Raw genomic sequence first — 25,696 nt, forward strand, 5'->3', positions numbered from 1 at the left:
CTGGCAACCCACAGGGCGGTTACAAATCTAAACTAAGTCTTCGTCTCTTTTGCTCTTTCTGTACCTCATATTTTGGGGTTTTATCTGATATTTCATCATGCTATTTGTCAAATTCTCTTAGCTCTTGTTATGGATTGTTCTCAAGCATGTAACGGTGACCCATCATAGGCCGGGTTAATATTTCTGATGGCATCCTTTGGTTTAGGTTGGGGTTTTCAAACTTTACAGAACTGTGATCTTGAAAATGAAACACGGATTTGTGTGACATTCATCACCTCCAAGAATAAAATTAATTATTTCCTTGGGGTTAAAGTTGGATGAAAAAGGGAAAATCCACTTTTCAATAGTTAAATTTTAATCTAAATTTAATCCCTCAAATTCAGATCATGTCATCACTACCCCATAACAAAAGCCAAACCCAACATGAGGCCCACACTTTATGTTAGCTCCTTGGTGACTTGGTTGAGGTCCTTGGTGACAATGATGTTCACAAAGCTGTATGCCTCCCAGTACTGTAAGTTTGGGAAATTCCACTGCCAGCCCAACCATGGCATTGAGCAGCTCAGGCAAGGAAGTTGCTACATAACAGGAAAGGTCAGTATAGTAGCTGCAATCCCATCTACTACCTAGAGCTGAACTTTACATAGGTCTTTACATAAGTTATGAATTTTACATAGGTTATCTGAGAAGTAGCATCTCTAGAAGCCTTGAACATTTTACGGCCATTTACTATGCAACAATAGCACCTCTATTGGTTCCATAATTTTTGTGGATAAGATGTACATAGGAAAGATTCTCTCTGCTCTACTACAATCAGACTACTAATATCTACTGTCAGGGAATTTGCACAGCAGGAATCCAAATGAAGTCAGAGACAAGATAGGCAAACAAGAGCATCATGAGGTACAATCACAGAGCACACAGGGCACACAGAAGAAAAAGACAGGAAAAAGGAAACTCCCCCTCCACGCCCATATCAACCAATCACAGCGCAGATTGCCTCACACAGGAGCCAGCAATCTCCAATCAATCAAATATAACGGTATGTACTGGCTCACTGCACAACCTCAATGCTCCAGGAACTAAATTTAAATAATATCTATTAAACAACATAATAGAGAAGAAATGCTTCATACAGTCTTAGCTGTTTTTTATTCTGGGCAAAGTACGAAATTATGCCAGCCAGCAGGGATGGTTGAGCTTTAAACCTTCCACTAAAATTCAGCTATCTATGCCTAGTAGCATACATGTACACTATATGTAAAGATCCCAAAGCACAAAAGGATCAACCTGGCTTCAGATTGTGATTTGTAAATAGGAGATGCTGTAACTTGAGTGTGAACCTGCTCCATGGTAGGCCTCCTAGAAGAATCACTGCAAGCTGTTTTGACAAAGTAAATTATTCCAGCTCTATAATTTTATGCAGACTGTTTGTTTACATTCAGTGGATGCTGAGGGAATATAAATAGAGCTACAAAACTCCTATAAATTTATGTAGATGTTAAGAAATTATAGCATGAAAACATTTCTGAATATACAGTAGATTCTCCAGGTTTGTTTTTTTTCCAAAGGTAAATATGTGCTATTTTGTTTTTGTAGGTGCTAACATCATGTCGGGCCTTTCTGTTAACTTCCCGTATTCCTACCAAGGTAAGGCTGAATTTCATACTTTTCTCCCTATAATGTAGCAGAGTTCACTTACTTTTAAGATAATACACTGGTCATAATCTTGGAATATAATAAGGTGGTTGAGAATAGTTCATAGAATACATCTAAGGGAAATGCTGTGCATTGTTTCCTCTTTTTTCTAAGTTGCTTAAAGTGTTACAATTGGAACAAATTTATGCAATCTTCCTGGGGAAGGGGAACAGTTTACAGTTCTTCCTGTTGAATATGAAATTTTGTGAAGGTATCTATGTGCCTCAAAGATAATTCAACTTCACAATGCTTTTAAGCTCTAAATTGTTGATAATATGAAGCAAGAATGATGCATGGTGATTCTTCCAAACTGAGTTCTCTATTGTTTAGAACTTAGAAACAAAATATTTCCAGACTCTGCTATTGTCAACTATAAAACGTGTATACAAAATGTCCTTTTTAGTTTTGGGAGTGCGGCTTGAGGCTCATGATTTAATTGGAGTAAGTGCCGGAATCCTGACAGCTATCTGCATCTACAATATACCCTGTGAACTATTAGGGAGGATCTGTCTTCATCCTCTTTCTCTCACACATAAGATTGAGATTGTGTTGCTTGAGACTAAGTTTCCACTTAACTCTTTCATCCCTCCTGGGAATCCACCTCCTTACTACATTCCATTATATTATAGAAACTAATAAAGGAACATTCAGATTACTGCTTCGCAACTATATAAAATCCAAACCAGTAGAAACCAGTTTTTATTATAGTAGCTTTCTGGGACAATTAACAAATAGTATAAAATTTTATGTAAAGACTATTTCAAATCATATGGCTGGATTATCCCCTTGCTTTATTCTTAAGTAAAAAAATCCCTCTTGTTCATTTACTTATATCAATATTTTAAGAAGGTTCACTTATTAGCGTTATGTCTCTGCAGAATTCTTGAGATGTAAGTTATAATTGAGCTTCTCTTTATAATGGCCACCATGGTGGTATTCAGAGTTGACAGACGTCATTTAAGCAAAATTCTTTCAAATAATCTTCTGCGGTGGATTTTGGAGATGTATTGTATTATAGGACAAGAAGGAAACAGATTCTGAGATAAATTTGATTCTCTGGCTAGAGCATGTCAGTTCCTCTATCTTGCCAGGCTTTAGCAGGTCTGAATTAGGACACAATGCTGATTTCATTAGTATTATTTCCTGGTCCAATCTTACTGCCACTTTCTCTATGAGAGTTTGCCAATATCCTTCTAGCCTCATTCTGCTTCCCATAATGGGATAATGATAGCAATTCATTATAGAATTTGCCAGGGGTGTATTTTTCAGCAGTGGGAGTAAGGGAGGAAGTGGGGATGGACCTACAACATTATTGACTTTCATTTTTCTAGAATTGGTTCTATTTACAACTTGAAAATAAGTAGTATAAAGGGATGTTATGTAGTTTGCTATATACAAGTATTCCTCGACTTAGAGCTGACTGTAAGTGACTGTTTAAAGTTACAACTGGGACTTATGACCCGAATTTGAAGTTCAGATGGTCAGTCTCTCTTTGCGGTCACATAAATGAATTTTGGATGTTTGGCAACACAGCTGCATTTGCAGCATCCCAGGGTCACCTGACCGTGTTTTATGATGGTTTTTACAAAAATTGACGCTTCTAGTTTTCAGCCAAGCTGTGCTCATAGCAAACAATTGATTCACTTAATGACCATGGAGTTCACTTAAAGACTGGCACAAAAACTATCAGGTTGATCACATGACCAATGCACTCTGGCACTCTATGGATTCTGGCTAACATGATGCTGGCATAAGTCCCTGTTTTTGCTTTGGCAACAACTACTTCAGAAAGACTAACAAAATGAAATAGGAGTGATACTTGATTTCCCCTTTCTTAATTATATGCACCATATATAGAAACATTAGTCAGAATCAACTGTAGTGCAGTAACGTTACCAAAGCTTGAATTGTGGCAAACATGCCAAATTAAACATGCCACATCGAGAAATAAGAGGATATACTGAGTTTTTAAAATATATTTTGAAATTTAAAATCTGTAAAGTAGTGAATCCTGGCGGGTGATGGGGAGAACTGACCTCCATAGAAAACCATGATTAACACAGAATAATAAACTTGCAACAAATTTCTATTCGGATACAGAAAAATTTCTCCTTGTAGCAGAGTCGAAGGTGTGAAAGTTTTAAACTAGTAGGTTGTCCATTTGAATGCATTCACTAAGGAGGATCTTATTATAGGTAGTCCTCGACTTACAACAGTTCTTTAGTGACCGTTTCAAGTTGCAACAGCACTGAAAAACGTGACTTATGATAGTTTTTCGCACTTAACAATTGTTGCATCATCCTCATTCATGGTCACCTGATTAAAATTCAGTTGCTTGGCAACTGACTCATATTTATGACAGTTGCAGTGTCCTGGGACCATGTGATCACTTTTTGCAACCTTCTGACAAGCAAAGTCAATGGAAAAGGCAGATTCACTTAACAACCGGGTTACTAACTTAACAACTGCAGGGATTCACTTAACTGTGGCAAGAAAGGTCACAAAATGGAGCAAAATTCACTTAACAACTGTCTCCTTTATCAACAGAAATTTTGGGCTCAATTGTGGTCATAAGTTGACCACAAGTCATGTCTTCCTGTGTAATTGGTTTCAAAATCAAAAGTGCTGTTACTGTTAGAAGTAAAAATTCTGGTATTCTATTGGAATCTGCCTTCTTGTATCTTAAATTTATTTTTCCATGTCTATTCTGGAAATTTAAGCAACAAGTCTTGACCTTCCTTGTGTATTCTTTCAGTTATTGAAATAATAATGGAATAATGGTGTTATATCTCCTCAACTTCTCTTCTGAAGGTTAAACATTCCAAATTCTTTCAATCTCTCTTGAAATGACTTTGTTGTTTAGTCTCCAGTAATCCTTCTTTTCCTTATCTAGATCTGAACTATGCAAAATAAAGTAGAACTTTTACTCTTGTTTATTTCTGAAGTTTTAGCCTTTTTTTTTGCTGCCACATAGCACTGCTGAATCATTTTCAGCTTGATTATAACCATTATTCCAAAATTGTTTTCACCTACCATTCATTACTAAGCCAGGATTTCCTAACCATAATCCCAGCTCTGAGCATTTTATTTCTGTTTCCTAAGCAAAGAATTTATTTCTGTTTTTTTCCCAGAGCTCTGTCTCTGATCAAGTTTTCAATTTTTTCTACTTTCTAGCCATTTAATTTTGTGCCATCTGCAAATCGAATCAACATTTCTTCTACTTAATTGGGCAATGAATAAAAATGTTGTACAAAACTGAGTCTTGTCGTGCCCCATTTGATACCTTCCATTTTGATGAGAGCACCAGTTGAGTATATTTTTCAGACCAGCCATTCATTTAATTGTAATCTCATGTTTGGCAGCTTCTCCTTTTCTTTTGCCAGATACTCTATTTCTTTTCTGCAGCCTGAAAAATATTTCAAGGCTCCAGCTGTGCAGATCTTCATCTCCGTCTCAACTTACAACAGTTCATTTAGTGACCATTCAAAGTTACAATGGCACTGAAAAAAATGATTTATGATTGTTTTTTACACTTACCACCATTGTAGCATTCCCATGGTGATGCAGTTAAAATTAAGATGTGTGGGAACTAACTCACATGTATGACATTTGCACCGCCCTGGGATCTTGTGATCACTTTTTGTGACCTTCTGACAACCAAAGACAATGGGGAAATCGGATTCACTTAATAACCGTGTTACTAATTTTACAACTGCAACTATGGCAAGAAAAGTCATAAAACGGGGCAAAATTCCCTTAACAAATGTTTCACTTGGTAACAAAAAAATGGGCTCAATAATGGTCATAAGCTGAGAACTACCTATGTATTTGGTTGTTTGTAGTCAGAAACCCAAGGCCAAAAGCACTGCAAGTTAATATAGCAGACAGTGCCTTTTCATCTGTATTTTTGTTTTTCACTGCCAGCAGAAGGCTATTTTTCCTTTTTCTTTTCTGATTAGGCAAGGACACTCTGTTGATTTGATGACAAACATGAAGTTGCCTACCATTTTCCATTTGTGCTGTCGGGGGAAATAAAATTACAGTAAATCAGTTATAAAAATGAAGGGGAGAAGGGCAAGCATGCTGAAAAGAAGGGAACAAAATAATTTGTTACAATAATAACAGCAAATAACCCAATGTAAGAGATCTCAGACGATGGGTTATTCTTGAGTCACATCAATTGCTGAAATTCTTTGATTATGGTCTCCGTTCTTCATTAACTGATACTTTTCTTGGCTTTCTTATGAACTTGCTTAAGTGGTTCGTTCTTATCTGGAAGATGATGCTTGATAGTGAACAAAACAGATTGTAATAGCACAGTGTTTATATTTATGCAGGCTCTAAAATGTATATTTTCCCTTAATTATCTCTGCTGCCATCTTCCTTGTTACCTAGGCATCAAATTTTAGCCCTTGGGTTGTGTTTTGTGTATGTTTTATGCCATTCAAGTGAATGATGCTCAAGGAGCAAACCATTACAATAAATTATATGTAAGTTATATGGTCAGTAATCTAATCTTCGTTTAATATGTATTTTAATCCATGTTTTGATATATCAAAATAATTTTCTATTCTCTCTGAATTGCAGCTAGAATTAACTTTCAGCTACTTGGAAATCCAAGGAATCACTTGCAACAAACCAGGCCAGGTGAATATTTAGTTACAAATAGACAGAGAATTGCATAATCACAAGAATATTTTAATCAGCTTGATGGTTCTTCTACACAGCTTCATCCTGAAAGAAATCATATGGATTATGTTGCAAGAAATATTCATAGGAAGTTAAATTGCATATTTCTGCAGTATCAATATAACAAATTAGATTTTGGTTATACAAAAAGTAATGTTTCCCTTCATAAAAAATATAAGGACCAATTTGAATGTAGTTATAGCTTCCATGTTCAAATAAGATATTAAAAATGTTGTGAATGTAAAACATAAAAAATATTTTATTATTAATATTTTAAATTATTTTTAAAAAGAGAGAGAGGAATGCAGCAGAAGCCCATGGTTTTGTATTTGGTTTATCTGGGGCTTATTTTATGCATGTGCATCTTCTACAAATGTTTTTCTTACTAAAAAGCATGATTTGGATTTAATATTTAAGACTGTTTTTGTGCTCAAACCTCAGGCTTCTATAAATTGTTACTTTACTTATTTGGATAGCTTCTTAACATTCTAGATCACAATTGTCTGTAGGTTACTATGACTGTACATATGAGCTAGGTAAATCTGGGCATCACAAACCACAACTAAAAAGCAGAAAGTGCAAGAAGTTAATCAATAGAAGATACCTTTGTGTTTCATCCAGGGATCTCCAAACTTGGCAACTTTACTACTTGTGGACTTCAACTTTAAGACTTGTGGACTTCAACTCCCAGAATTCCTCAGTCAGAATTTCCCAGCCATGGGAATTGAAGTCCACAAGTTTAAAAGTTGCCAAATTTGGAGAGCCCTGGTTTAAGTTGATACTGCAGTGTTGTGATGATATGATCTTACACGTTTAATGGACATCAATTGAAGAGATCTGTAAGAGCAAATTACCAACAACTTTTTCTTAAATTCAGAAGGGGTGTAACTGAAATATTTATTTCATAGGGAAGTATTTCCTCTTCCATCTCCTTTAGGAGTGGGAAACCATACTGAGATTTGGGACAGATTTCCATATTTTCCGTTGTCCTGAGATGACCCAAGAATTCATTGCACTTTTCCCCATTTCATTCCATTTTCAAAGTATCAGCAGTGTTAATCTGTAATCATTTTCCTCTTCAAATATATGGAGATGGGTTTCTGTACCAGTCTCCCTTCCTTCACAGACTCCCAACACTATGGCTATGCACTGGAAGCATAAATATCACATTCGACTTCAAATCTGTAAAGCAGGCAAGCCTTTCACATGGCAGCTGAGAGATCCATCATGCAATTCCAGGGAGTGGGGAGAGCTGCTGTAAAGATCAGCAGACATATGCTCAGTTCATACTCATGCATGTTCCAAAGCCCTTTAAAAAATAAATAAAATCCAAGGTACTGTACAGGGCTAATAAGCATATAAATGCACAGATCCTTTGTGAAGTTCTGCCGTTGTAAAAAAAGATTCAGAGAAAACAGTGCTGCAGGTTGTTGGAAAAGCCACTTACAGACTGTGTAAATCGGAGATCTTATGATAACCAATTTATTCAAACATCCTAATAATATAAGGAGGTATTAAACTGCAGTTTTTCCATGGATTAGAGTGGGTCAGAAAACAGACTCTGGCTTTACCTAGCAAACCATATAGCTGCCTGTGTTATGTGTCAGCAGTCCTTCCTCCTTTCAGACAGATAAACATAGATTCTAACTGGTTTTTAGTTATTCACTATTGATGTATTTGTGATTTTTAAGAATTATATAAAATTATATAAAGGGTTACCTCATGTCTCTCCCGGTTTTTTATGCAGCTGATTATAGAAACTGAAAAGTGCAACATTTCTATGAAGTTAACTTCATCTGAAGATGTGCATGAGGTGTTGGCACATATTGGAACATGCCTTAGGAGAATATTCCCTGGTCTATCTCCAGTGTAGGTACATCTTGGTATAAATGCTTAGCAAAACAGTCAGTCAGTCTCTCTCTCTCTCTCTCTCTCTCTCTCTCTCTCTCTCTCTCTCTCTCTCTCTCTCTCTCTCTCTCTCTCTCTCTCTCTCTCTCTCTCTCTCTCTCTGTCTCTCGTTGTATTTGGGTGTATCAGTGATGCTGATTTGTCTTCTCCTCATTTCTAGATACTTTTTAAAGAATATGTATTAAATGTATCCAAAGGAGATAGAATGGGGTGGGTTTCCATAGATTTTGTATCAAGCCGATACAGTACCTTATGGACAACATAGAGCAAGTTATTCTTTGATATAATATACCAGATATGTTGGCTCAAAACCACTTAAAAACGGTAGAATAGAAAGGTTATGCAACATTTTAGATTTAGAAAAAGGTATTTTCTAGCATGGAAGGGCACTTGCGTAATATCTATTGACTATTTTTTAAAGCAACTGCATCTTTTCCCAGAATTTTATTGTTCTCCATAAGTGCAGCATTTTTTCAGGGAAAAAAAATGGTGTTTCCTTTAAAGAAGTTTAGTGGCAAGTACTATGTACACTATGTACAATTCAAAGGATTTTTTTCCTTTCAAATCCAAAGCACTGCACAATGCTTAACATAAGTTTATGAAAATTTAATAGACTTAATATTGGGAGTGGGAGATAATATCTATCCAGGGAACAACTGCCATTCTCCAATTATCCAACTATTATAGTTGCTGCTGTTTTTCAGGATATCAGTACAATACCTTCTTTAGCAGCTTCTGGTGGTAATCTTAACAGTCTAGAAACAGTTTATAAATATTTTGAGTTTTCAAAAATATCAGTGCTGTTTCAGTGAAGATTTTAACAGTTCATTATGTGGAATCTTAATTACTAGATGTTTCATTTTATCATAGCCAGAAAATAAACCATGTCAAATAGCATTTTTAAAGAATCAGATGTAACCATATAGCCATGATGGCAAACCTATGGCACACGTGCCACAGGTGGCACGAAGAGTCCTCTCTGCAGGCACCCGAGCCATTCTCCCAGCTCAGCTTCACTGTACTTGCGCGCACTTCTCCCGCTGGCCAGCTGATTTTCGGGTGTCTGCCGTACATGCGTGAGGGGCGGGGTGGATGCATGGGGGGGTAGCATGTGCATGCATGGGGGGGCATGGAGTTGCACACATTGCATTATGTACGCAGGCATGCCCTTGCATACTTTTGGTACGCAATGACAAAAAAGTTAGCCATCACTGCCATATAGTATGATAATTGTAAATGTTATGGCAATGAGATCACAGAGATTGTGAAGTACCTTTACAGAGTGCTTTGAGATTTATAAGGATAAAATCTAACAGAATTTCAACATTTATATTAGCTAAGGGATAATTCATTCAAATTTCAGATGTGGGACACAATCCCAATGGAAACTTTTAGTTCAAGTACATAAGTATGAAACAGCAAACTACATTTGGATGAGTTCTAATTCATGTGTGCATTTGCTTTTGACTTCTAGGAGAATAATGAAGAAAGTAATTATGGAGCCCCCAGACAGGCTGGCTAATCTGCAGACTCTATGGGACAGTCAAACTGTAGGAGAATTAGGCCCATGTGGTAAGTGTGTATGCTTTTTTAGCTGAAATATGGAGTTTCTGGCCTCACCAGTACACGGAAGCTTTGTTGTATTTCTGATGTAGAGTTACCTTTTGGGGAAAAATATAAATAGTCCTAAGGTATAGTTAGAATGATGAGCCATTTTGAGCAGTGTGGGAAGATGCTATTTTTATGCTGTATCCTGCCTTGCTGTATATTCTAGAGGAATAGGTTCAGTTAGTTGCATATTGTGCTTGAGGATAGTATGCGTGCCAGAGAGAGAGAGATAAAATCATCTTACTATCAGGATCTTTGTATCAGTTTTTAAGAATTATTCCCCTCAGCGATAAAAGTGTTCTTTTTGTTTGTTTTTAGGTGGGTTTTCTCAGATGTATGCATGCGTTTGTGACTGGCTGGGCTTTCCATATAGGGAAGAAGTGCAGTGGGTAAGTATAGAAATAAGTATACTTGCAGCTACTGAGGCAAAAAGAAACAAAAAGGGCCTTAATTAGAGCCCATCAATTATGTAAGCAATTTTGTGCTAAGGAATTAAACAGTTTTTCTCTAAAATGTATTACGTTCTTTTTTATCTATCTAGGATGTTGATACCATTTATCTGACTCAAGATACCAGGGAATTAAATTTGCAAGACTTTAGCCATCTTGACCACAGGTAAATACTAAGATCCTGGATAAATGAAAGTGTATGTTAGTCATCTAATGTGAAGATTATATGTCCAGTAATAATCTTCTGATCACCTTGGATACTAAAGAAGAACCTTTTGTTCAGCAGGATTTTAACAGCTGCGAAGGGCTCATCTTGCTCTCAGTTTTCATTACTTTGCAATTATGAGATGAGATATACATGAGTAGAAAATACTTTCATTCATACATTGGGAGAAGCAGTGTTCCTTCTAATTGCAGCTCTTCATACTTTACGGAATGCAATTTTATAAGGAGGGGTGTGTGGAGTTGCTCCTTGATTCAAACAGCTGACTTAAACAAGAGCTTAAAATCCTCGTGTAGATCCTGACTATCTTTACAAATTGTGAACTATTGGTTCATATGTAAAATACCGTTTAAGTGTATGTATTTTATTGGTCAGAAACAATATTGTAATAGAAAGGGGCTCATTGAAATTAAATACTTAAAATTGTATTGGAAATGAGTTGGAATTCTCATAATTTCCACATAATCAGAATAGTTTCTTGTTCAAAGGAGCTAGTAAAATGTTAAAACATATTACAAGTAGTCAATTAGTGACTGCCTTGTTAGTGACCATTTGCAGTTCACAATGGTGATGAAAAGGTAACTTTGAAACCAATCCTTGCTTTGTTGTGGTCAACACAGAAACATTTAATGCGTAAATGTAAACATATGTTAAATGTTCATTCTAATTGAATAAGTTCTAAAAGAACTTATAAAAGGAACAGTTTATCAGATGAAAATGCTGTGTATGAGATTAAACAAAATTTGAAAATACATGGTAATTTAGTTGCAGAAATCTTAAGCAGGCATTTATTTTGGCAAAGAATGAAATGTCGAAACTCAGGTCATCTTATATATAGTTCAAGAGTTAATGCAAGAGAAAAATGATAATAAAAAAACAGTTCCTACAACCTCCTAAATCACTTCTGTCTATAAATTTTTGTTTCAATGTATGATTTTTTTTTCTTTACTTAGAGATTTAATACCAATAGTTGCTGCCCTGGAATACAATCAGTGGTTTACAAAGCTTTCCTCTAAGGATCTAAAGTTAGTAAGTATTAGGATGCAGAATGACTGTATCTTGATTGTTTGGGGGAAACGTGTTGTGTAGAATATATAATTATTTTAGAAGAGTAGTTGTTCAAGTCTTCTGATATTTCATGACCTGATAGACAGGGTGGACAATTAACTATTTCAAGTGGCCACATGAGAAACTGGGACTGTTGTGAAGTGCTGAACCTCAACTCCTCAGGTAGCTTCAAGCAGGGGGTGAGCGCTTTCTCTCCTCGCCCTTCCACAGCCATGAAAGAGCACATGAGCTGTACCTTCTTCTCCTACCCCCTACAGCGCATTTAGTTACATTTGATTTCTAATTTCCAATTAACTTCATGCAGGCTGGACAGAGACAACCAAAGGCTGAATGTGGTCTGCAGGCAATAAAATACCCAGGTCTGTGATAGACACCACTGCACCAGGATTATCTGTCAGCAAACTGCTTCTTTTAGCTCTTCTCAACCTATTCTTGTATCATCAAATAGTCTCTAGCCACTGTGTTTTTTATTGGCCCTTTTTTCCCAAGGATCACGATCAATGGCAGTTGCTTTTTATTATTTGTACTGAGTATTTTAGCTTAGGTTTTGTTATTAATACTTCTGCTGAGCACACTGGCAAATGACTCTATTCAGTGATTTCATGTAGACATTGAATAGAAGGGGAGAGAGCTGATAGTGAAAAATATCATTTTTGTTTGCTTATTGTATATAGAGGCATTTTTAAAGATGCCCAAAAAAATCAATCCAGCGTTCTTAAAACACTATAGTCCTAATAAAAAGAAAAAAAATGTAAACAGATCTGTTTAAAAAATAATTCTGCTGCAATTAAATTAACTAAGTTGTACAAACATTACTGACAAGCATTTAATCTTAACAAGTATTTCAGAGGATGAAGTGGAATATTCCTTGTTTAAACAGTCTGGAAATTGCACAGCCTTTAGAAGGAAATTGGCCTCCTAGTCTTGGAAAATTCAAATAATATGTTCAAAAAAGCAAGTTATATCAAAGTGTACTGTTATTTAAGATGTCACTGAAATGATTATAGTGAACTTATTTTGTTTAGACAGAGCTAATAGTTATATTTTACAAGTATGTGTGCATATTTAAAATGGAGTGAACAGAATCAGCAGAATAATTTGTATTTTGATCTGAACTCTTAAGTAAGCTTACAGTAGGATTCCTCAAGCCACTACCCACATATATAACTTTGTAACACTGGGGAAAAAACGTTCCATTTTCTGCATTATCTTAATTATTTGGCATTCTTAGAAGCTATAGGAGTACTTCAGAAAATATTTTGTGCAGGTTTCTTTTTGCACTTTATTCATTTTTAATTTTGAATAGGGCAGTTTTATATAGATAGTAGCATAAAGTTGGAGAATATTTGCAGAAAGTTAAGTCTTACTAAACTTTAGATGCATTATGAACTACATAGTCCAAAATCAAACTAAAGGAATAGAAGGCTAAATACATTAAAAATACACCTGGGCTTATATTAGTTTTGTAATTGACATAAGAACTTTCCTTATGACTGGTTAGGATCACTGTTCTAATATGAATAAGGAGGAAAGTATATCAATAAGTTTACTGAGCTCTTCATGAACTTGCCAACATTTCTTGCTATTAAGCTGTTCTAGAAAAAATATGTGTGATATTTTTACCTCATATGGGCTACATCATTGCTGACAAAACCTGGTTCTTTGTGCTGTAGTAGGGGGCACCAAACTGAATTTGTAGAGTTTTGTGACTAGATCACTGCATGAACTTGAATGAATTCATTGTCTGTAATTATCTGTAAGTCATGCTGTGCACCACTGTTAAGACTTTTTATATTATTCAGTAACAAAAAAAGGTACCACCTCACCAGCCTCTCAACTTCTTGTATTGCTAATACATTTCTTTTGGTTCTTAATATTGCATCATTGTTCTCATGACAGTCCACTGATGTTTGTGAGCAGATCCTAAGAGTTGTGAGCAGATCCAGTAGATTGGAAGAGCTAGTACTAGAGAATGCTGGTCTTAGGACGTAAGTCATTCTTTTTAATTAATCAACACTAACATTTTTAATAAAGCCTAATAACATCAGAGGAAGTTGCAAGTCTGAAGCTGCAGTGTTGCATTATATTTATTGGGGGTTAATGGCATTAAACTGAGTTGGCATATTTACTTATTGCAGTTATTTCCAAGCATAGTTTTACTGTAGACAGCTTTGTTACAATTGCAAACTATCTATTTGAAATTTATTTTCCAGGAGTCATAGTATGCAAATGTGACATTAGCATTACTACTGTACTTGTTACAGTTTTGTGGGTTACCCTTTTGGTTTATTCATGCTAGAAGTATATTTAGGATTGGTCTTTTAGAAAATAAATCTCTGATGGAATGGCTTGCCCTTATGCCACTTGGGGGTGGTAGGGAGGAGCCATTATATACATTCATAAAGGAGAATATTGGTAGCTCAGGATTGAAATGAGGGGTCCTTGGTGCTTAGTTTGGGTAATGAAATCTGCAAGAAAACTACCAAGCTCAGAGAGCACCAAGGACTCACCCCCCAGATATTCATAACTTAAAACAATTGTTGATAGCAGCTTGGCTGTGTGATTGTATTGAGGAAGGCCTATTTTTAAGTAGTTGTACAAAATATAAGAAATCAAGATTATATCTTAATTATTAAATGTCTTTGCAACATAGCTTAAAACATACAACATTCATAAAAGTACATATGTCTATAAATGAGATTAGCAATCTTTAAAAAATAATAATGAACAAATACAATCTAGGCCAAGTGAGCTACTCCTTTGGAGAATCCATCTGAGGTTGAACAACTTTGCTGATATGTATAAATATATATTCTACTTGCCATTAGGCAGCATAGATAAAATAAAAATATCATGTCTGTTTTGAATCACTCAATAATGTGTATTAGAGGTATGCAGTGATTTGGCTCTAGAAAGATGTTTCAGAGTAATGGTGGGTGAATGTAGCATCTGGCTGCAAGTCTTCAAAGCAGCTGCATCTTGTACTGGGATCACATGAAATGCTGAGTGTGAATTATTTCCAAACTGCTGTATAATTTTTTTCTCATCAAAAATAATAGAAAACAGGATATTAAAAGTAGACATGGAATCTTTCCTGCCCAATGTACACTTGCATACCTAGTGTAGCATCCCACTTATAAATCAATTGCTGCAACTAACAATATATGTGCAAACCCATGTACTTGAATGTAATATTCTAAATAGGTTCCTTAGTTCAGTGTAGCCTATAACCAGTTCATATTAAACTCATGAAAATGGTATAATGCAAAATAAAGTACATTTTTTTATGTTTTTCTTTATTTCTTAGAGATTTTGCACAGAAGCTGGCCAATGCTCTATCCCACAATCCCACCTCAGGACTTCACACAATTAATCTTGCTAACAACCCTCTAGAGGACAGAGGTACTGTCACACTTTCCTTTCCCACTCATAATACAAGCGCAATAAGAGGATTAGTATATTTCTTTCAGTTTTTCTTGAAATCAAACAATATTATGAATTCTATTACTGCATCGTAAATACTTACAATTGTTAGTGAAGAACTTTTCCTCTTTCAGATATCTATGATCACTTATGTTAGTTTGTTGACAGATGATGCTTAATAACTAGATGGGACATGAATATCCATGGAATAGAGGGACTGTATCACAACATACGTAATGAAATGTATGTTGTGATACAGTCTCCAATCCTCACATAACAGTTTTATATACAGCTTTTATATTTTAATATTTTACTTGTACACTTCCCAGAATCCTGCTGTGAGGGAGATGAGCAGTTTCTAAATTTGATAAATAAAATAAACAAAACTAAATAAAGTAAACAGTAATTACTCTGCAAATATGTTTTCACTTTTGATATGGGCCTCATTTTTATTCTTTTACAGGAGTATCTTCATTAAGTATTCAGTTTGCCAAACTACCAAAGGGGCTGATGCATTTAAATTTATCTAAAACCTCATTATCACCTAAAGGTATATAACAATTGGCTTAATTATAATGAAATATATTTCTTTTTAAGCTCTATTATCTGAGTATTTATTCATTTCATAGTTTTCCAAGGATAAGATAAATAATAAGTTTGAACAATGTCCTGCATCACATAACTGTTTTGTCCATGGCAGCCAAAATTAGCTGCAATGCATTTTCACCATTGGATTCTTCCACTTGATATGCTTGACCGGTTGGCATGTTGTATAATCTTGATATCAATGTCAGAATTTTACTAAACAAGTCCATAACAATTTGCTTCTTCCATAGCAGTAATAATTTGACTGGATTCATGGTGACTTCAGCACCTAAAGAGCAAGGCTCGGACTCTTTGCCATTTCCATTGCTCAGACTCTGCCATTTCCAACACCTGACTAGGGTGAACTCACACCAGGACAGTGCACACCAAATTTCTCATCATAGTAACACCACCAAATCCTCCAATCTCTGGCAGGCCACTTGTGATCTTAAGCAGTTAACCAAGGATGCATGACTACTCAGGTCATTTTATTTTGAGAAGTTTTCCAGTCTGCTTCACTGATTCTTTCTCCACAAGTTTTGACACTGCTGATTGGTCCAGTAAAGCTAAATTCTCCACTTCTAGTCATCTGTCCCATACACATGATATTCAACTCTATATTAAAGAGAAAATGTGAGCAACTGAATGTATTTCACAGATATTTTTCTTCAGGATCTTTTTTGTCAAGTTTAGTTTATTTTTATTACATCCTGAACAGCACAATTACATCATCCCTGAAAGGCTTAAGGTAGTCAGTTTCTTTTTACATATCATTATGACACAATAAGTATCCTGTATTATTTGATTTTATTGCCTCATTGTCTAATTTTCTTGGTCCATAAGGTCCAAGAGACACCCATATCTCTCCATCCCCCTCCATAATAAATGGAACCTTTCCTTTCATCAGGTTCAATAGTATCAAGCTCCCAGGCAGTCCCACATCCGATAAATCTGTCACTCCATTCATCTCAAGCCTCCTCCAATAGCTCCTCCCAAAGGACCCCCTTTGACTATCCACATTTTGTCTTAATGATAGCTTCCTCATGCACCAGATAGAGTCTTGGGAATGGCTTGTGTACAGGACAAGAATTTTTATGTTAGGCATTATAATTTGGAAGACAAAGTTTTAGATGACAGTAGTTGAACTATTGCTCTGTATCTGACACCCCTCATTGTCCTTCACCTAATACAGAAGTAGACAATCAGTCCACTTTTCAACTTCAGAAGATATCTGTAATGAAATATATAATACGGTTTGGAAGTTACACCATCTGACCCACCAATTTAGGATCTCTTTCAATTTGCCCATGCCAGTACATCGATGAAACCATCTTTTGCATTTCCCATTTTCAAATTCCGAATAAGGCTGTTTCTCTTTCACCTTCTTTCTAATTCTACTGCAGTGTGTTGTGGCCGAAGCGTTACCATAATACAGGCACTTTTCGACTTACAACTGTAATGGAGGCTGCCCATTACTGTCACAAGTTGTAATAGTCATGAAGGGGGACATCACATGACTGGACCTGTCCGTATTTGTAAAAACAAATGCTGTAGTTGTTACGTGAATGTCATGGTCGTTAAGTGAACCCATTGTTCACCATGGGGCTTTTTTTGCCAAAAACTGGAAATAAATGCATACCTCAGAGTCATGTGACTGGGATGCTGCAAACATTCATAAATGCATCTTCGTGGAAAGGGAGGGGTGGCCATCAAAACTTCAGAACTGGATAACAAGTAATCCTGGAGAGATCCATCCAGGGTTGGGATGCTACTGGTTCTGCCTGGCTCTATAGAACCGGTAGCTCTGAAGAGCAGCAGACACTGAACCGGTTCTGTGTCTGCTGCTGTTTGGCCCACCTGCCCGCCCGGGCTCTTACCTGTCCTTTATTTCCTGCTTTTTCAACCTCAGCTGCTTTGCGCGGCTCAGCTGAGATTAAAAAAATCAGGAAAAAAAAGTGGCTTTTCGAACGCTGCTCACCTGTGTCCAGTGCTTTTCAGCTGTCCAGGTGGCACAGCTTAAGGTTGCGCGCAAAACGTAGTCACCGAACCGGTACTAACACCGGTTGAATCCCACCCCTGGATCTATCATAGAGTTGAATGGTCGCTGAGAAACCAGTTGTAAGTTATGGACTACCTGTATGAATAAGAAAGTCAAGAAATTGGGAGGCAATACACAAATCTGTGTATTAAAATTTTCTATGGGAAAAATCAGCTAATTTGTTTTCTCAAGCTTTGAGAATAAGAAGATAAATTTGTTAAGATCTTTTTAAGCTGAAGCCACACAGGGTAGCCAAGCAGTAAATAAGCACTGTTATTTACATGCAGGTGACTTAGCTCACAAATGGGTCCATCTGTTGTTCTGTTCAGTATTCCCCAGACAGTTATTCTGGAGGCATGCCTTTTATGTTCCTTCTACCTGAATGCTGTATGATCTTAGCAACATTCTTTAGAAGAGTAACATTTGCTAAGCTACACCATTTTCACAGCTGTTTGTCTTTGATTAATTTCAGATCCGAGTGGTAGGGTAGCAGAATTATCTTTGCTGTAGTCCTAGCTCTCTACTTCTAGTCTGGTAACTGAAAAATGACTTATGGGTATGAATTACACAGACCATTTTACCTATAATTCTAGTTCTTTGAATTAATATTTGTAAATTCACAATATTTACTTATCCACCTTACATTATTTGTGCTTCCTCTAAAACAGGGGTGGGATTCAACCGGCGTTACTACCGGTTTGGTGATTATGTTTTGCATGCGCATTTTGTGTGCAGGTGTGCTTGATGCGCGTTGTGCACGCATGTAAAATAACCTTAGGCTGTGCCGCCCAGACAGCTGAAAAGCACTGCACACAGGTGCGCAGCGTTCGAAAAGCCTCTTTTTCCCTGCTTTTTTCACCTCAGCTGTGCCGTGCTAAGCAGCTGAGGTTGAAAAAGCGGAAATAAAGGACAGGTAAGATCCCAGGCGGGCGGGTGGGCCAAACAGAAGCAAACACAGAACCGCTTCTGTATCTGCTGCTCTTCAGAGCTACCATCTCTATAGAACCGGGCAGAACCTGTAGTATCCCATCCCTGCTCTAAAACCATTACTCTGATCATTCCCAGTAGTTTAATGGACACAGGTGCAAAAGGATTCATGTCTATAAATTCACTGATGACTTTTCAGAGACTCACAGCTACCATTATTACAAATTAAGATTACTACTGAATCTTGCTTGTCTTCTTTTTTCACCTGTTTTTTTTCTAATTTACAACATCATTATATCCATATCAAATTATCCAGACAGACGTCTTCTGTAAAATATTTAATGATTTGTCATACAATAGCAAGTCATATATTGATCGGTTTCATTTGAACTAATCTATTCAATAAACCATTGTTAATATGACATGTAAAAACAGTTAATGAACTGTGTGATTAGCTCTCTTCTGCTAAATACCCTTTTCGGTTTTATTATTGATTTTTCCTACTCATCAATTTTGTCTGATAACCTTTAGCCTGGATCCCTGATGGCACTAAGGACTAGGTAAATTCAGTAGCTAGACATTATTCCTGTTGTATTGTAATTAATCCTGAATAATTACAGTCTTCACATTGTCCTCTAATTATTGTTTGCCAACTCCAGTTATGATTCACACATCCTTTGAAGATCAGTTGATATTAATACAGGAAGTCCTTGACTTACAATAGCTCCCTTAGTGACCATTTTAAATTTCAAGGGTGCTGGAAAAAGAGACTTATGACTGTTTTTCACACTTACAACATTTCAGCATCCTTGTAGTCACGTGATCAACTTTCAGATGCTTGGCAACTGATTCATATTTATGACCTTTGCAGTGCTCTGGGGTCATGTGATCCTCTTTTGCAAACTTCCGACAAACAAAGTCAGTGGGGAAGCGGGATTTACTTAACAACCATGTTACTAATTTAACAACTGCAGTGATTCACTTAACAATTGTGGCAAGCAAGGTTGTAAAATGGAGCAAAACTCACTTAACAAATGTTTTATTTAGTAACAGAAATTTTGGTTGTAAGTTGAGGACTACCTGTATTTATATTTAAGTGAAATTTAAAGGGAATGATTGTACAGAAAATATTGCTTCTTTTCAAAGCACTATTAAAATAGTCCTGTGTGAAGTTGTGTGTGAAGCAGCTACACGTTGCTTGCAGAAACAAATACAAATTACAATTTGTTTCTGTTAAGGTACAACGATATCATTTTCCTTCTGTGGGAGATTGGGAATTATATTCTTTCACAAAATTTTGGAGCCGTCTGCAGGATAGCTTTACTAATATAGATTTTTTAAATGTTAATATTCTTTTGATGAGGTGCAGAACAAAAAAAATCAATTTGGAAACTATACTTACAGGAAATACACGAATTCATTACTGGACAAAGAAGCAATTTTGGTCATTTTGTTACAGGGGTGAACAGCCTTTCACAGTCACTGAATGCCAACCAGCTGTTAGCTACCACTCTCACCCACCTTGATCTCTCAGGAAATATTCTTCGAGGTGATGATCTTTCAGTAGGTGTTCTAATCTAATTTTTTATATAACAAGACTTTTTCCATCTAATTTTTGTAATAGTTGTGATGAAATTACAGCTTCCACAATTTCTACCAAGAATGGACATTTCAAGTTTGATAAAATGCTCTATTTCCCTTAGGTGAAGGACATAGTAAAGTGCATGCTAGCCAGAAAAGAAAAACTTTGTTGCAGAGGCAAATAAATGGCACTCATTTGCTTTTGCAAATGTTTGGCTTTAAATGATAAGGGAATGTTATGCTATTTGACAGAAAGATGGATGATATAGTGTGACAGTACAGTTGTTTCTTTTTTTTCTTTCATTATTGCTTTAGTAAAAAAAATACAAGGCAAAAAAGAAAAAGGAAAGGTGGATATTTTAATATAATAAATAAAATAAAACAATAAATTTTTATTTTAATTAAAAATCATTGTTAACTGAAAATGAAAGTGGATGGATTATTAACATCAAGGTTGTTGATCTTCCAAAATAAGCCATGTGGTAATGTCTGTATGCTAAAAATAAGTTGTTTATGTACTGTTTTGTGTATATGGAGTTAAGATAAAAATACAGTAATAAGAAAACTAAACTTATTTCTTTCTCTTTCACACATCTAGTCCCTGTGTAATTTTTTGGCTCAGCCAAATGCCATAATTCATCTGGATTTATCAAATACAGAGTGTGCATTAGACATGGTAACGTTTATTAATTTATTATAGAGAATCCCCACTTTTATATTCCAAATTGTTTTATGTACATACATACTATTTAATTCCTTTCCGATTTAGGTGTTTGGAGCACTTCTTCATGGCTGCCTTCAGCATCTTGCCATCCTAAATCTGTCAAGGACAGTTTTTTCACACAGGTCAGCATTCAAAATATTATGCTGTCTGAGTTTGTGTTTTCTTGCAGATGTTTCTTTATCAAACTAGGTAACATCATCAGTGCTAGGGACAACACTGATAATGTTACACCTAGTTGAGATTTATCCACTTGAATCTTTTCAAATATATTAATTTCCTACACTGATGTGGTAGGCATGTCATGCAGTGTTTATACATAGAGAAGAGCCAAAAGGCTATGTGAAAAGTTGTGGTTTAAGTTTGTTTTCAGTTCATTCATCCAACTATGATCATTGATCCAGATAAGAGCTGTGGTAGTTCAGTGGTTAGAATGCAGTACTGCAGGCTACTTCTGCTGACTGCCAGCTGACTGCAATTTGGCAGTTCAAATTTCACCAGGCTCAAGATGACTCAGCCTTCCATCCTTCCGAGGTCGGTAAAATGAGAACCCAGATTGTTGGGGGTATGCTTATTCTGTAAACCGCTTAGAGAGGGCCGTAAAGCACTGTAAACCAGTACATGAGTCTTAAGTGCTATTGCTATTAAAAGTGGTCAATGAATGTTATTCAAGTATCGTATAAAATATATGTAGCACTTTAATTTCTCTTATGTATAATTACTATACAACTGTGGATTCTTATGCTGACTTTGAAGATCTTTTGAGCTTATAGAATTTGATTTGGGTTTTTTTAAATCTTCTTCAAAGAAAGAACAAGGAAATTCCCCCATCCTTCAAGCAGTTTTTCAGCAGTTCAGTTGCTTTAATGCAAATCAACCTTTCAGGAACTAAACTTACACCTGAGCCTCTAAAGTAAGTAAGCATTTTTTCTTTCAAGATTTTGTTTTATTTCAGTGGGAAAATGTTTTATGACAATCTTACTGTGGTTAGGAAAATAACCCATATGATGTTTTGTAAGTTTGAGAATAGCTACTTGGCTTTACATGGAATGAATGTCAGAAATGAAATATTCAGTATGAATTTACTTTGACTTGACTTTTGATGTCCAATCTTCACTCATATGTAGGAGAAAGGGTTAAGATCTAAGCAGTCCTACAGTTTATCTAGACTTGAATATGACAATTTAATACATTGTGTAGCAAAAAAATCTTTAATTCAGATTGAAAAAAACCTTATGGGATACTTTACAGCACGGATGTCTAATCTTTTGGCTTGCCTTGGCTCCACTGAGTGAAGAGAAATTGTCTTGGTCTGCATATAAAATATAGAAAATATTTAAATGTATACAAATCACATAATAATATTAAAAATTTACGATCTTGTAGGATCACATTACTAGCTGTCCAGGGCTATGGGTTGATATGCCTACTTTACAGGGTTGTTTGTTCTTTGATTTATGAATTATAAAATATAGCAATTTTTCCATCTTATATTCTAAGTTGCTTATTTTTTGAAGTATTTAGATATTTTTGCACTTAACAGTTTAAGTGTAATACACTTTGATGAAATTAATATTAAAATGTTTTGGCTTTATTTAGAAGATTAGAGACATTGCAGAATGATGTTTTCATGGCATTTGTTTGTCATTATGTCAACATGTGAGACTTTGCTTAGTATGTTCCTCAATTTTCAAACCATAAAATAAAGAAGATAACTCAGGTGCAGAGTGAAACTGGAGGTCCTGTACATTTGAACCTCTCTAGCTCTCCATAGCATGGTTTGTCCTGAAAAAGCATAACTTATCTAGCATATCCCTTTCAGAGTCCAAATAAGGAATAATATACCAAATGACTATATTCTTAAAGAACAGCAATATAATTGAAATGACTTCTCTGATTTGCTGATTCAGTAAACTTTACAGCGGTATTCCATATAATTCCAATTTATTTTTCAGAGCGCTCTTACTTGGTCTTGCTTGTAATCAAAATTTGAAGGAGGTACTTCTAGATCTGAGTAACTGTGAGGTAGGAAACCTTTACAAATGGCATCCATGTCAAAAATAATATTGCCCTCTTTAGATATATGATCCTTATACTTTGTACATGGCATCGTGCTTAATAAGTAGCCTTTAAAAGTGCATTGAATTTGCAAAACCTGAATGTCTTCCATGCAAGTATGTGCATGAACAGCCACAAGACATGACACTCTGTTCTGGAAAAGGAAAGATTCAGATGGAAAGATTGATTCCACATGTAAGTCTGCATTAAAAAATAATTAAGCGTTTAGAAGTTCATGGGCAAAACTTTAAAAAGTTCTCTGTTTTGTTTGAAATTAAAACCTTTCTTGCAGTTATTGGCCAGCATAAATCTGCTGCTATATTTCTTGTATTCTTAAGTGTAAGGTCTCTTTAGGCTATTCTGAAACCTTACTTTTTATCATAGATGCAGTTAGTGTCTTCAGATAAAATGGCAAAATACACTTATTTATTGATATGAATCCATTCCTTATCGGGGATTGCATGCATATGAAACAGAAAGCACAGCAGCTCAGACTTCTCTGTCCAGACTCTCAGGATTTCATCACTGAAACATGCAAAAAAATCATCTCAAATATATCCAGCAACAAACATCTGGCATACTAACTCTGAACCAAACTTCATACCTTTGTATACTGTTGATCTTAATATATAAAATACTTTAGTTGCTCAGTGCTAACATTTTTCCTTTCTTTCTTTCTGCTTCCATTAGCTTGGTCACTGTGTAAGTACACATCACGGCTTAACTAGCAGCCTCTTAATTATTTACCCTTAAGCATCGCACTTCCTGCCTATCCATTACACAGTTTTTTCTTCCATGCTTTGGATGCTGATATTTGACCACAGCATAACAGGTTTAGAATGAAATGGTCAAAGAACAGTTATGGTCAAAAGAATAGTTATGGTCACTGCCAGCAATTTCCTGTGATAAAACTGGAAAATATACCAATTTTTAAACTGCCTTTGTCTAGGAATCCCTACTAGGCTGGGAATTCCCAAATCCATATGTACAGTTTTATTTATTTAAAATGACAGGCGTTTATTATTTAATATTCCAAAGTGGAATTAAATTTTTGCAGAAAATATCATAATTCCAAAGAATCTGCAACTTTTGTAGTGTTCATTGTTAATCTAAATTATGAAAGAGTGACATTTGGGGTTCATCCCATCCTTTCTAGGTAGAAGATAGTATTTTAATCTAACTATGCATTGGCATCTTATTTAATTTTTTTTTAAATTCCCAGCTTAATCAGCAGCCCTTAGATTTCCTGTGATCTCTCATCCAAGTACTTACCACATCTAACCCTGCATAGCTTTTTCAGGATCAGAGAAACGGAAAGAGTTGGGAAGTTAGAGTACAATAGTGGTTAAAAATTCTTGAATTTTCAATATTTCTACATAAAAATAGCCTAAAATGTGATCTGCTTTCCACATACAACCTAAAAATTGGTAAAGAAAATCCAACTAAATAAATTAATCAGAAACATTGTAATTGTTCATTTATTCAATCAGGAAAATTATACAAGCTAATGTTTGAGTGTGGCAAAAGTAGGTGAACTGTTGCTTTCAGTAACTGCTATAGCCCTCTTTGGCCATAACTGGAACATTGAACTAACATTTATAATTATTGATCAGACCTGCACACCAGCATGCTAGCACATTCCTCCTTACAGAGCAGCTTCAGCTCAGAGACATTGGTGGGCTTCCTTGCATAAAGTGCCTGCTTTAGGTCCTTCCACAACATTTCTATAGGATTAAGATCAAGACTTTGACTTGGCTATTCTTATCTAAAGCATTAACTTTCCCCTGCTTTAACCATTATTTGGAAGTATGATTTGTGTGTTTTGGGTCACTGTCTTGTTGCATGACCCACATTTTCTTGAATTCCAATTGCTGCCTAGACACCCTGACTTTTTCCTATAGAATTTGCTGGTACAATTCAGAATTCATACATCTGTTAATGATGACAAGCTGTCCTGGTTCAGAGGCAGCAAAGTAAGCCCAAATCATGAAATTGCCATTACCATGTTTCATAGACGGGGCAAAGTTATTATGCTGGAATGCATTGTTTGCCTTCTGCCAAACATAACACTTTATATTCAAGCCAAAAGTTCTGTTTTGGTCTCATTCATCCACATTCTTCCAATAGCCATCTGGCTTAGTCACATGGCCTTTTGCAAACTGTAGACTGGTAGCAATATTCTTTTGGGTGAGCAATAACTTTCTCTTTGCAACCCTGCCATGCACACCATGGTTGTTCACAGTTCTTCTGATGGGGGTTCCATGAACACTGATATTTCCTAATGCAAGAGAGGCCTTTATTTTGTTTAGTGAAATACAGACTTGTACTTGCACTTCAGAGTTTACTGCAATATTGCATGGCTCTGCATGTTCTCTTTTTCTTGTTTCAATTGACTTAAGTGTCAAGTCAGCAGCTTGGTGGCCAAGAGTCATGTTGAGTATAATTAAGTCTTTATTAAAGAGATTGTAAAACCTTGGGAATTGGTACGTAGGCACAAACCTGAATGTTGTTTAGATCATTGGAATATCTATGGGAGCTGCTGTAGACTTCCATTAAAAAGATATTACTTAAGAGGTCAATTTTTAATTAGCATTATCATTTGTAACATATATGTCTTATTAAATGTCAAATTGGTTAAACCACAGATTAACAATTAATAGACACATGAACTGTTGAAGCATATTGTAATATTTCAGCCAATTATTCCACATTGTCTAGCT

General features: G+C 35.7%; 1 protein-coding gene across 3 annotated transcripts in view; it reads left to right on the top strand.

Annotated features, from left to right (window-relative positions):
* The window catches only part of CARMIL1 (capping protein regulator and myosin 1 linker 1), a 128,690-nt gene that overhangs the window by 57,327 nt on the left and 45,667 nt on the right, over positions 1-25,696 (top strand). For all 3 annotated transcript variants that reach the window (XM_026669958.2, XM_087961417.1, XM_087961418.1), the window contains exons 3-17: positions 1,600-1,650; positions 6,286-6,345; positions 8,135-8,256; positions 9,770-9,867; positions 10,222-10,292; positions 10,445-10,518; positions 11,529-11,604; positions 13,543-13,631; positions 14,951-15,045; positions 15,530-15,616; positions 20,076-20,179; positions 20,796-20,873; positions 20,967-21,043; positions 21,727-21,831; positions 22,874-22,943. In XM_026669958.2, coding sequence (XP_026525743.1) covers positions 1,600-1,650; positions 6,286-6,345; positions 8,135-8,256; positions 9,770-9,867; positions 10,222-10,292; positions 10,445-10,518; positions 11,529-11,604; positions 13,543-13,631; positions 14,951-15,045; positions 15,530-15,616; positions 20,076-20,179; positions 20,796-20,873; positions 20,967-21,043; positions 21,727-21,831; positions 22,874-22,943 — 1,257 coding nt within the window. The remainder of the gene's footprint in view (positions 1-1,599; positions 1,651-6,285; positions 6,346-8,134; positions 8,257-9,769; positions 9,868-10,221; positions 10,293-10,444; positions 10,519-11,528; positions 11,605-13,542; positions 13,632-14,950; positions 15,046-15,529; positions 15,617-20,075; positions 20,180-20,795; positions 20,874-20,966; positions 21,044-21,726; positions 21,832-22,873; positions 22,944-25,696) is intronic.

This window comes from Notechis scutatus, chromosome 3 (assembly GCF_049901735.1).
Source record: "Notechis scutatus isolate UNSWTSFEM ecotype Mainland chromosome 3, rNotScu1.2, whole genome shotgun sequence".
In the NCBI taxonomy this organism is placed as follows: Eukaryota; Metazoa; Chordata; class Lepidosauria; order Squamata; family Elapidae; genus Notechis; species Notechis scutatus.